The sequence below is a fragment of the Vanessa cardui genome, chromosome 12 (genome assembly GCF_905220365.1).
Source record: "Vanessa cardui chromosome 12, ilVanCard2.1, whole genome shotgun sequence".
Taxonomy (NCBI): Eukaryota; Metazoa; Arthropoda; class Insecta; order Lepidoptera; family Nymphalidae; genus Vanessa; species Vanessa cardui.
The window spans coordinates 5,308,752-5,322,828 of NC_061134.1; the positions used below are offsets into that span (position 1 = coordinate 5,308,752).

Here is a 14,077-nt window from a genome sequence, read left to right on the forward strand (position 1 = left end):
GAAATTGCAGATACCAAAAAGCCAGCAGAATATGCTAAATCAAGGAACATATATGTTATGCAAACATTTTAAAAAGATGCAAAAACTCCTTCGGAATTTTACCTTGCAAGCCTATTGTGAAATCCAGCACTGATTTTTACTACACGAGTCTAAATACTGAAAAAAATTCCAATTTCACAACCCGATGTACAGTCAGAGTAAGAAAACCTTCGCCAGTTTTCAAATTCATTCCTTTATCAAATTGTAAACTCTTAGCATATTTTCAAACTAAAACACTAAATTGACAACTGTTCAAAATGGACATCTTTGGACACGTCTAGTTTTACATCAACATGAAACCTTTTTAATGGCATAATTAGTCATTACAAATTCAAATTAGATAAATATCTTCTACTGAATTATCAAAATATGTCTGTCGGTGTCATATTTTCTATATCGGTAAAGCAGATTATCGCTCATACGTGAGCAGACAAAAATAGATCTTAAGGTGACGAAGCTTTTCTTACCCCGACTGTACAATAGCAACCGTTTTTTGTTTCAAGGTTATATCGATAAATCATACCGTTAAAACAAATATGACATGAACAGCGTCAGTTCGAATCATGACAGCTGACAAAGGCTACAGTAGTAAACTTGATATGTCTTTACAAACATTGCAATATGATATACTCCAATATTCAACCTTGTAACTTATACAATACTATGTAATTGTAGATCAACTATCGTGCTTAATAAAAGTATTCATATTTGATTAGAAATCATGTTTAGTTTTTGAATTGTATGCGCGTGTGAAAACAAGTTAGTTAATGTGAGAAAATTTAAATGTGCAACTTGTTGGTATAACTGTTATCCATTCAAAGTCATCTTAATAATAACGTCCGCACCGCACCAATATATGCTTAGTGAAATAAATTGTATAAAACTATCAATATTCACAATATATATTTCAAATGGCTATCGTAGTAGCTTATAAAAGTGTTCAATATAAATCTTATATAAAGAAAATATATAAAATTTAATATATTTTTAGAAAATAAACTTTTTGAACGAAATTGAAGTCGTATATTTATGTAAATAGATCGTAAAGTTTGTTGGTTTTTTTTTTAATTAAGTAATTTTGTACATATGTTGTCTCCCAATATGACTAAATTTAATTTATAGTCGATCTAAAAAAGGGGTAAAGACATAATAAAACGATTATATGTAAGATATTATTACTTACCAACGGAACCCCAATCGGGATAGGCTCTGTTATTGAACCAACCATCGTACCGTTGTTTTTCATAAAAAACTTCTGAAACAAAACAAAAAAACAATTAAAGTTATGAAATTTGTTGAGAAACTCATATAGACGTAACACATTTCAGAACACGCGTGACCGCTTATGCGCATGCCTAGTTTTATATAAATAAAATAAGTGTTAAATTAGTTTCCATGTCAATGCCTCTGTCAATATAAAGATATTTTATTAGTTAATAGTCTACATGTTAAGTGGATATTTGTGATTACACTAGAAGATATTTAGTTCATGCATGTTTCCTTTGAGTCTAAATACCAATTGAACTATCAAACACTATATTAATTTTAAAATAAGAAAAAGGGTTAAGTGTTTTTTGTAAATAATAATAATTAGTTATTTTATAACGCATTTTTATTCCTTATATATTTGTAATGACATAACAATAGTGCGTTGCTAAGGAACTATATTCTAAAGGATATGAAAAAAGGCAATTTAATATTAGATTTTTTTTTAATTTTATGCTGAATAAATATTGATACTAATATCATTGTATTTAGTTTTGAGCTTATATTATCTTTATTTAGTCACGAGATAACTTGTAACTACTTTAACCTAATGCAGTTTATTACAAAAAGTAGTTTATTTATCATTCTTCCAACTAAAGATAAATCTACTAAAAAAATCTCAAGGGTTATTTTAATGCTATCGTTTGTATAAAGAACTTAACTTTTATGACTTGAGTTGGAGTCACGACTTTGTTAACCTACTGAAGGTATAAATTAAAATTATCACTTCAAACGGATATAGAGCTCGCTATATGTAGCACCTGCACAATTAATTTCTAATTCAGTACGCCATGCAAGCATTGAATAATTAAAATAACACGATGTTAGAATTTTTTATATATTGTGCGTAGAATATTGACCTTACATTTAAAACTGACACATATTTATGTCGTTGATATGGTATTTACATTGAATTTTATACGTAAAACAAATTATAAGACTATTTCATGCTGTTCACACGCCGCACGAGAATGAAACTCCTAGTTGAATATTTTTTTTTGACGTTTACATGAATGAAAGCTAATTTCTACGAAACCATAATGAATTACACTTTAGCCTTCCTCATGAATCTCTGTCTACTGATAAAAGCCTTAGCAACATCCGCTCGGTAGTTTTATATTTGGTAGATACGCGGCGAGAAGCTTTGCTTTATGATGTAGTGATTTCTTGAAATAATATTCAAAGAACTTTTGTTATTACTTTAATATTATAATAATTCTATTAAACGCTTACATGTAATTTACCTTACTCGCTAAAATATGGTTACCAATATTTAAAACGGATAAGTGTAATTAAACCTTACTTCTAAGTTGTGGTTAACCAGCGTTCCTATTAATTCATAATCGTATTTCATTTATAACGTAATTTATTTTAACACGCTGAATAACAGGCATTAAAATTAAGCTTTAAGTTGTTGAAGCTTATACCCCACTTGTAAAGAAGAATTGGAGTTCAATTTATTTAAGAAATTATTATATTATTTTGTCTTCACTTTTGAACTGTAAAATTGCACGATATTTTTAACATTTTTTACCGCTTAATTTAGAATTTGACTAATATACAGATTGTGGTCAAGCGTAGTTTAACTTCTAAGTTCTATATGTTCTATATATTTTCATACAACTTTATATTCAATGGCAGTTGATATTCACTCATCTAGCATAAAAAATGTTTTCCAATTTAAAGACTGAAATTTAGATCCCATTTTTGATAGCGCATTAACAGTGAATTTAAGTTATTGTTTACATTAATTTTTTCAGTGTTGTCACCTCAGAACTATTGTTCTATTTATCCGTTTGCATTCATACTAAAAATATATTGCAAAGTAAAGCTAAAGTAACAGCCTGTACATTTCCCACTGCTGAGAATAGGCCTCCTCTTCCATTAAGGAGAGGGTTTGGAACATATTCCACAACGCTTGGTGGAATAAAATATGCTTAAAAATATATGCTTGAGAGATATTGGAGAGGGATTTTTATTCATAGAATACTTATTTATGTAAGTAGACGTAATTGCATATTATATGGTATCATCATAAATTATTTTCCTTCATTCTATAAATTAAAAAAATACATCACTACGTTACATGCCTTTGTATTCTACGTTGCGATTGTAAAATGCTATTGTTACATTGACGGCCCATAGAGAAGTATAGAGTTATGTAACCCCTGGCTTAATAATACGAACATTAAACAATTAACACTGCGTCAAGATAATAGAAAGGCAGATAATGTTATTAGCTGTCAACAGTCGACCTCTTCGCGAGCGGTGGGCGTATCGGGTCTTATTCTAGATACGGTTTCGAAACATACGTAACTGTCATTAGATAAAAATCTGAACAATATGTTTATTATCTCGACGACATATAATTAGGAATATATAATTTGACAATTAATAAATTAAATTTTTGTAATAAATAATTGCGTATTAAGCAATAAAATATAAAAACCATATAGTTAGTATTTGATGATCGGTAGAATTCACATTTCGAACAGTCTTAATATTATGTAAAGTTTGCTACACTACTAAAACTTAAATAGTAAACTAGAGTAAATTTAAAAGAGGTATTTTTTTAGTAAATTTTATGTATACGAGGTGGAGAGTATTCAGGTAGTGTATTGACGATATTTGAAAACAATGGACTACAATAGTCAAGAGACTTTAACTTCTGAAATACCAAACAGCATCTATGTACGTTCACGACATTTTTTAATAATATAGGTAAGCTTCAGGGCTTATTTGTTGTTCATATTTCGTATATGTCAATTCAATATAAGATTTTTGCGTTGTGTCTCAGTTGTATGAAATCGTAAACTTTAAAATAATATTTCTGCTCTTATCTAAAGGTGTAGCGAAATAGACTCACGCTATAATGTCAGACGGCGAGTCGGGACAATAAATTATGCTTAGATATGTCTCAACTCGTGCGCCTGTGTCGCCTCCACTGACAGCTCCGAAGTAGGTTAAATCGATACAAGCATGTATGTTACAGTAATGACTTTTAAATTAAATCCAAAAAGGATAAATTATATTTTATAAGTTTCAAGCTATTTATAAAATTTATTACGTATTGTAACCAATAGTGCAAATACAAATAGTTGTTTTTTGTAATATGGCGTTAGTGGTAACGTTAACCGTTACAGGTAGATAAATTATCAAAATATAATAATATACTTACTACACAAAACTTTACTATAAAACAACTGTTTTATATACTATTTATTATATACACTTGAAATACGAGTTAAGTTAATTTAAATAAATAATATTGTTCATTTATAAAACCTGATTTTGTGTTTAAATTAACTTAAATATAAATGTTGTAGGCATAATCAATATTTGTTTCATAAAAAATATAGTTTTTTAGTTTGATTTGTTTTTGTGGAAATCAGTTAATGTTTAAGGTAATTAGTACAAAAAATAATTCAATTAGCTTTACGGATTACTTATTAATGAAGTACAATGTTAACAACCAGTATATATTTTACGGATGAATGAAATAAAAACAGGCGGATGCTTTGCGTATAAAAACAAATCCGGTATCATCAGGACAGATCAATTATATTAATAATACGGCGCTTTTTGTACTAACAAAACTTTTTGCGTAGTGAGATCATAGTAATTACAGCATTGCATCCTCCTACTAAGCCTAATTGTGTCTGTATCTTTGTTTTTTATGAGATTGTATTACGCTCCATCGGTTGGTAGGTGAATCAATTCTTGAAACTGGACTTCAAAACAGTTGCAAGAATATCTTTGAAATTTTGGATTCAGTGTTCTTGATGATAGAGTAATCGCTTATATTTTATCTTAAGACTAGTTATATGTACGTATTATTACAACGTACAGAATTAAACAAATAAATTGAACCGCCAGTGAATTTCTCATCGCTAAAACGTAGGAGAACATAGACATGGAGCTAATTCTTTCATGCTGCTCATGTGGATTGCTTGAATCATATGTAGGAGATCTTCATCCGTCATCGAGTTAGAAATGAATTATAAACACAAATTACGTAAGCCTGAGTTCGTGCCCATCATCGTAAAACTTTAACCACTTGGCAATCTCGAACATTTAAGTCAATACTTGTTTTTAAATTTAAAAACAGTTTTAAAATTATATATGCTTAAAAAAATGTAATTTTGTATCATGTTTCATATGTATCTATATAATATGAAACTTTTATTTCATAAATTAGAGTCGTTAACATTCAATCTTAACGATACGAATTAAAGATATATACTAAAGATATGAATCCTTAATAAAGTCTTTCTTTTTAATTTCTTGAGGAAACAATAACATTTCGTTGCTTGTAATTTCATTTGTTTTATATTTTTTAAAAACTCGATAATAATTCCACATTTTACTGCTTTCTCTAGCGAAATAACAGTTGTTTTATGATCCGCCTATGAACTAGGAATGTGGGGGAAATTTCTGCTTTATACAAATTGTTATACGAAATATATACGATCTGTGTGCTATTTAGTAATCTTTATAAAAGCTTCCCAACTTGGAATAAAGGTATTCTTTCTTCAAATAAAAATAAAAAGTAGCGGTTTGAATTAAATAACCGCAAAAAAATATTTAACAGAAAAGTGGCCAGCGGATCTCAATTAGATTACATTTTGTGGCCATACTACCATCTTTGATAATTGAGAATGGATGCATGAAGCAGACACAAATAGATTTTTTACCGAAAATTAATTTTGTTGAGCCGCAATTTTAAAAATTTTAGTCTTGTATTTGAACTCGCTATCTTCGGTCAAAATTATTGGCACTTATTTACACTGAGCCATTTGGTTTATATTGTATTTTTTTATGTGCGATACAATACGTATCATCTTCGATTATAAATTCTCTAAGGAAGTAATTATCTAGTTAACCTGTCGTTAATATATGTTCGTGTAAATACATGGCACGTTAATAATATGTGAGAACGGAAAGATGTATTACTTAGAATATTATGTAGGAATTTATATTTAATAGTAACCAAGTGCACTCGTAATATATTTTATTATATAATTATTGTAATTAATGCACACATACATAATATATGAACAGATTATTTATTGCGTGCGTAAGTAAGGTTTTGTTTGTTAAGAGATCAGACAATGATACATATTTTGATATTAAACCTTAATACCTCAAATTCTTTCTCGCTATATTTTAATGTATTTGTTGATATTGAAATTTTTTTTAAGTCGAGTAATAAGGTTTTATATGTCAAAAATACTGACCAGTGGAACACACGCATTTCAAATATTGTATAATAATTTGTAAAAATCATTTAGACCCTTAAGGAAAGGAAGGAAAATAAGCAGTCATCATTTCAATTTTATAAAGGTACGGTATTATTATTTATATGCAACCTATAATAACTAACAATACTCTGAATGTGTTTATACTTAAACCAATTTCCATAGCGACGACTTGATCTTTAGGTATGATGCAACGCCATCTAGCGATGAGATACATCAAAGTGGATTATACACTTATTTTCATTGTAGAAGAAGTTACATGTAACTTGTACAATGAAAATAAGCTGCCAACATTTATAGTGATTGATCAAATTGTGACGAATTACAGATATAAAGACAAATCAACATATATACATACACCCAATTTGAAACATAAGATTTCTTTACCTAATCTAAAAATAATCAGATTCTCAGAAGACTTTCTAGTCATGCAATTAATTTACGTGCAAATTTTGAAGAATTTATAAATATTCTTTTAAATAAGAAACAGTATATTGTTTAATGTTAAACTAATAAAGATAAACAACGCAAACATCGAATATGTTATAAAAGATTAATAGTCAGCATATAAATATACTCTGTCGTATATTATTGCTTATGCATGCATTTGCACATACTTTTGCTAAATGCATGTCATTTTGTAACCCGTCTATATTTTCCGTTTATTTTATTTTACTGCTCAAGAATAATTGGCAAATCATTTCTGTGTAATCACAGACAAAATACCGATTATTTTTCATATTTTTATAAATCGATTCATCAACAATTCTATAAAAAAATTCAATTGAAAAGAAACCTCAATTCTATTACAGATAAAAACGTCTACATATGTATATATAGTATACATATGTATAACTATTCACATAATAGAAAGGTAGAGTGGCAAATATGTCACGTCTTAATATACTCTTATAGATAAGCAAATACTTATACTCTCAATACTCTGCAGCTACTCATTGAAAACGCAATCGAAACTTACCGCAGAAATCGGTAAATGTCAGAAAACGCTATTAATATACCTATACCTACCTACGTCTTACATAAAATAAAATAACGTATTATTTCAAGACCGTTTTAAAAATTTCACATGTGATAAGTGAAGTTATACAGTGAGTCATCATAGAATGTTTCAGTGAGCTTTCACTCTTTGAAAAAGCAAGATAAATTGTGGCGGCTGACGTTAGAACATTTGTAACATCCTTCCATGGAGTCGTAGAGGATAAGAATTCAAATTTAACGAATATCCTAATAGGATTGCACCATACCCCGCAGTAATCATTTTTGGCAGTAGTTGCTTTTGAATTGTATATTTTGAAGTCTTTATGGTTAATCATTCTTATGTAAATAATTGAATATGCAAGGAAACTAGATATAAAAATACAGGAACTAAAACGTAAATCTGTGATTATAATAATTACAATTATCAATGAATACTAGAAAACGTTTAACAATATACTAAACGAATGTTTATTCTTTGCAACCGCATGTTTAAGAATAGTGGCTCACCGCAATTAAAATATGAGAATATATGTAATCACTTATCATATATTATGTATACGTGTGAAGGAAAGTTGAAGAAATTGTGTCCGATATTTACATTTCTTATAGTGTAAGTTACAAAATGTATCCATAATTTGAATATAATTCTTTTATTACAATGTAATTTTGAAAATGAAAATAACATATCTTTATTATTTTATGGGAACTTTTTAAACCCAAATACATCGATCCAGCAACATAAATAACATAATCATAACACATATCGATTACAAAAGTTACTTTTTACTGATTATTTCGATAATAATGCAGGATTGAATGTAATAAGTAATCCGGTCAATAACGACTTTATCAAAATTGAATCCGATTTTTATGATGCCCAGATGAAGGGCGATGTAATATGGAAAGGAAAAGTTTCGAGGGCAAATAATTTTTTTATTATACTTTTATGCTTAAGACTAATCGAATAGGATGAATAAATAATAATTAAAAGTTTTAAGACGACACATAGTAATCGAAATTTTCACTAAAAAGTCAAAATGAGAGTTAATTGTATTTAGATAATGTTTAAAGTAGGTGTTAGTAAATGGAGTCCTTTTTCGGGAAAGCAATTTTACTAATGTAAGATAGACGAACAATGAATGATATTAAATATATATTAATTATATAAAGAGGTAAAATTTGTTTGTAATCAACTAAGGAGGTTATTTTTAAACTATTGATGCAACTGTAAAAAATCGGTCGCGAAACAGAAACAATTAATTATAATAGCAATATTTATGGAAAGTAGTATGCGGTGATTCGTTTTTCTTACGAGAACAGAAGTAAACACGTTTACATTAAGATTTATACGTAAAAAGAGATATTGTGGTTTTTTTATAAATTCATTACGTTTATGACACATACTGATTTCTACGGTCTCAGTATCTTAAATGTACGTAAGTTTGAGTATGATTAATGTATTTATATATTTTAACGACCTAACGTATATTCATATTATATTGCAATGAAATAAAAAAAAATAAGTTACTCATTAATAGTCAAATCTTTATAGGTTCTATAAATCTTCGTTAGCTCGTGGTTTCTCCTTATACTTAATATATAATAAACATAACTTTCTTTTCATTAATATTTAGAATTTAAATTATAAACATAGACTACATTGATGTAGCGTATTATTTTAAGTTTTAAACTTTTTTTGAACACAATAAGGATTACTTTAATGTTAAGAAGAAAAAGAATCGGTTTAAGCTATTAAGGATTTCGCTTTTTTTTTTTTTTTTTTTTATGGTATAGGTTGGTGGACGAGCAGATGGGCCACCTGATGGTAAGTGGTCACCATCACCCATAGACAATGATGCTGTAAGAAATATTAACTATTCCATACATCATCAACGTGCCACCAACTTTGGGAACTAAGATGTTATGTCCTCTGTGCCTGCAGTTACACTGGCTCACTCACCCTTCAAACCGGAACACAACAATACTGAGTACTGTTATTTGGCGGTAGAATAACTGATGAGTGGGTGGTACCTACCCAGACGGGCTTGCACTAAGCCCTACCACCAAGTATCGCTTAAAATAATCTTGTATATTGACTATACTACTTATTGTTAAATGTGTCAAGGCCTTAACGATATACAAATATGTAACTTAAAATAGTCATTGCATAAATCATGGGCGCGTGGAATGGTGGCAAGAATGCTAGCAGCCTTTCCCAATCGCAATTTCGATGGTCTGGGCCAAAATGAACCAGCCCTCGTGTCACCACTAGAAGCATTAAGGCGAGGTGCTATTATTTTAATGAAGGTTTTTACATGATTATTTAGTAATATGGCCTCACCTACATGTATGGTTTAATGAACATACTTCAAAATCTAATAAGTCTGAACTGTTTTTGTGACATGTTATATATTACTAAACAAAAGAATGCTGAATGGTTACTTACATTTGTATGAGATCAGATGGGCTTGCACAAAGGTGTATGTACCCCAATCACAAACTAATCAGCTACCAAATATATTTTTTATAGAATAGGAAGTATTGTTGTGTTCCGGTTTGAAGAGTGAGTAAGCCAATGTAAGTATAGGCACCGAGACATAATAGCTTAAGTGCCAAGGTTAGTGGCACTTAGACCGTTCCTGGTTAAAGTATCTACAGTCCCAATGTCTATAGTGGTTGCTGACCAAATACCAACAGGTTGTCAAATAAACAGAAATTTCTCGAGTAATATTATAAAGTCCTGACACCTGGGTATATTTATTTTTTTAATTAATCTGAACACACACAACAACAATAATAGCCTTTTTTCCCACGGCTGGGCTAATGCCTCCTCTCCCTTTGAGGAGGTTTTGGAATATATTCAACCACAATTTTCCAATGCGGGTCGGTGGAATACACATGTGGCAGAATTTCTATGAAATTAGACAATGCAGGTTTCCGCATGTTTTCTTTCACCGCCGAGCACGAGATGAATCATTAACACAAATTAATCACATGAATATTCAGTGGCGCTCGCCTGGGTTTGAACCTGTGATTATCGGTTAAGCTGCGTTGGAACCACTGGGCCATCTCGGCCATAATGAAGACTTCGATCAGAATTCAGAAAGTACGCTTATCAATGGTTATGTTGCATACCCGCAGCCGGTCACGCACACCGTGCAGAGCTATCGTATCACATGTCTAGTGAAAGCGAGTGAAGGTCACATTCGTAATTGCAGTGCTTCATTTAAAACATCATCGTTATATACAAGAAATACACGTTGTTTCGTATCTTGATTTAAAATAAAGATACATTATAACAAGCGGCCTGTAATCATTTTCTCTAATTTAATCCACAACTGTTACTTTAGTTTCCGTTTGAGCACTTTCACATTAGTCAAGCTACAAATAAGGAACAAGTAATAAAGTATCGTCGGAGGTCATAAATCAAATTCATATTTGTAAAGGAACATGAATATTAAATTAAATATGTTAAAAAAAAAAAAAAACATAATGAAAAATTAAAGCTTATGTTGTATATATTAGTATATAAAAACTTTTTAGTGGAATCTCTTATCTTATGACGTAGTACGTGACTGTTTGTGATACAAAAACTGTGTACTCAGGATATCTAACTTTAAAAGTTAAAGTTATATCTAATTGTGCAGCCTAGGTATTAGTATAGTTATAATCGTATAGGACGATTCATTAAATTAAATATTTTATCCCTTTATAAACTACTGTTGTATATGTACATATAAACTGACGTATAAATGTAAATATTAGTTTAAAGTTTAACTGAGTCTATTTACATGGGGTTTTTACCCATGTTTTAGTTTTATTCTACGTGATCTTAAGACGTCAGATACGCAATATTTTAATTATTCAAGTCAGACCTGTACTTATAAATTTGATTATATACTATTGTTACAAATTGTAAAACCTTAAATTATCGGTCTAATATGACTTAACTGGCCTTTTCAAGCAACTCTGATTATTCTTATTAATATAATATGACATTTAAATGTCAACCCGCAACGAACAGCATATTATATGTATCATATTCAATTTAAAATATGTAATTGATACAGATTTAACCTTTAAAATAAACGAATTTTGAAACCAGACGATTTAATTTCTTGGGTTATTGTTTTAAATGTTACTCTTTATTTGAATTAAAAAAGTGTCCCTGACCTACCGGAAGCGGAACTGCAGTCAAGGTCGTAGGGAAATGTTCCTAGACGAGTTTCGTGACTGGTGGTGCGCACGCGCCTAAAATGTCAAGATCTTGACGTCTAGTCAACGACTTCAATTAAAATTGTTATCGTAGATTAGATGCTTCTTGAAACTGTTTTATTTATATCACTATAGTTACATTTGAAGCTAAATTTAACACCCTAATATTGCTGGTTTTGTATTTCATCCGCCATATTTCAAAATTCAAATAAAACATAATATTTTCAAGAAAAGTTTTTAAAAAGAAACGTTAAAAATATTGCTAACGATATATTTTCAATACGTAATCAGTTACTTTAGTCCGTGCTATCTGCCTTATAACATAGTCATCAAAACACAGATCAAGTACTGACTATCCTAGCTTAGCTAATTAAATAACCTATGTTAAGGATAATCAGTCTTCTCCGAGAAGGTCCCGAAAAATCGGACGATGTTATATTTATTAGCATATTCCTAAGAGAACAATTATTAAAAGGCATTCTTGACAAGTACACTGTGATAAATTAACTGCTACATCGCATAGAACGTAAAAAGCTCAGATCAAACGTTCAAACAAAAGATAAAAAAACACTTGCCGACTTTAAGTGAAGTAATGAATAAATTAAAAAATGCAAGTGCAGTTTAGCAGTTGGTAACAAAAAACACTTAATGCTTTAAATACACCGCTGTCGGTTATTCGTGACCGATCAATGTGTACGGTGACAATGAGAACCATAACGAGTTCACATCCTTGTTTTGTAAACCCACGTTTAAATGAACATCCGTCTCAAGATTAATCGTGGTCTTTTCATCGTATACCAGAAAACCCATAGTTTATGACTTTGTAAAATAAATTACTTTATTCAATATTTAATGTTTAATTAACGCAATGGGAACTATTAACAAATCTTTTCAATTTTCAGTTTACTGTTTTCCCTATAGGTGCAAATTAAGCGAATACGCACTCATTATAAGGTCAAAAACTATAAACAACAACACGCTTACGCAAATAAGTTATATGTTAAATCATATTATTATTAAGTATTTCATTTACGTTATTTATTTTATAAAATTAACGGTATACAAATAATAATCAAAAATACTCGTACTAATAGCAAATAAGTTTATATGTATATATATTTTTTCCTCTTTAATGTGCACAAATGTTAACATTCAGATATACACATTTAAAAGAAAAGTATTTAGGGGAAGGTTGCTATCATTGGACCGGCTCTTTCATTGGACCACCTAATTCTTTCAAAAACTATGCGTATTATGACCAGTTCAATACCATGCTAGGCAGCAGTACCGCACCCGTTGCCCACCAGCCAAACTTCTTACACTTGTGCCAGCGGCCACCGTAATATAAAAACCGAGCCATCAACAAACTGATGTAAATAGCGTTGTATTTATTTATGTTTGATGATTGTAATAGATCAGGATAGCAAATTTATCTGCTTTTACAGAGATGATGAAGTTTTTTACCTTATTTTACATATTTTTAAATACCCGCATTCGTTCTGTGGACATACCTAGTTGCCATCAATGGACCACTATGGTGACGCCATTATTGGTCCAGTCCAATCAAAGAAACTCATCGAATTACTTATTTTCACTTAATATAATTCTAAGAAATGTTTTTGTGTGTATGAATTTTCCGAATGAAAATTTGTGTGAAATTAAATAAATATGATTTTTTTTTCTATGTAAGTCCCTACTCGAAATTAAAGTCACTGTTATCAGTCATTATAACAATACATAATGACCGATAAAACTTGTTGATCTCGTGAAAATTTCCTAAACAGATATTTATAATATTCGTTTACAAAGAAAAAAATATATATGATCATTATAAAAACTTTTGAATAAAAAAGTAATTCTTATTTTGTATTTCACTCGAGTCACCTTCATTGGACCGTTAATACAAATGTTTCTAAGTCCAATGATGGCAACTTAGTGGTCCATTCAAGGTGACGGTGGTCCAAAGAAAGAAACTCCTCATTGAAAAGTTATTTTAGTATATTTTTAAAATCTCCCAACTTTCATTGCCAATAATTTAATTATCATTAATTTACATAAATAGCATTACATTAAAACATCTGGTTTCTGTTTGTCGATGATATTTCATGAGATATGATGTCATAAAGTTAAGTGGTCCAATCATAGCAACCTTCCCCTATCGAAATGCCTGCTTTTTAAATATATATTATAGAATGTATTGTACGAGATATAAGTGCGAGCAAATTAAAAAAAAGAATCGTTTAAGTAGAACAGGTTTAAAATTCAGTTACTAAATGTGTACCAGCCCATACAAACATATG

At 29.8% G+C, this 14,077-nt stretch overlaps 1 protein-coding gene across 2 annotated transcripts in view; it reads right to left on the bottom strand.

The window, feature by feature from the left end:
* Positions 1-14,077, bottom strand: part of LOC124534246 (dual oxidase) — a 44,498-nt gene that overhangs the window by 17,383 nt on the left and 13,038 nt on the right. For both annotated transcript variants that reach the window (XM_047109985.1, XM_047109986.1), the window contains exon 3: positions 1,223-1,294. In XM_047109985.1, the coding sequence (XP_046965941.1) occupies positions 1,223-1,294 (72 nt within the window). The remainder of the gene's footprint in view (positions 1-1,222; positions 1,295-14,077) is intronic.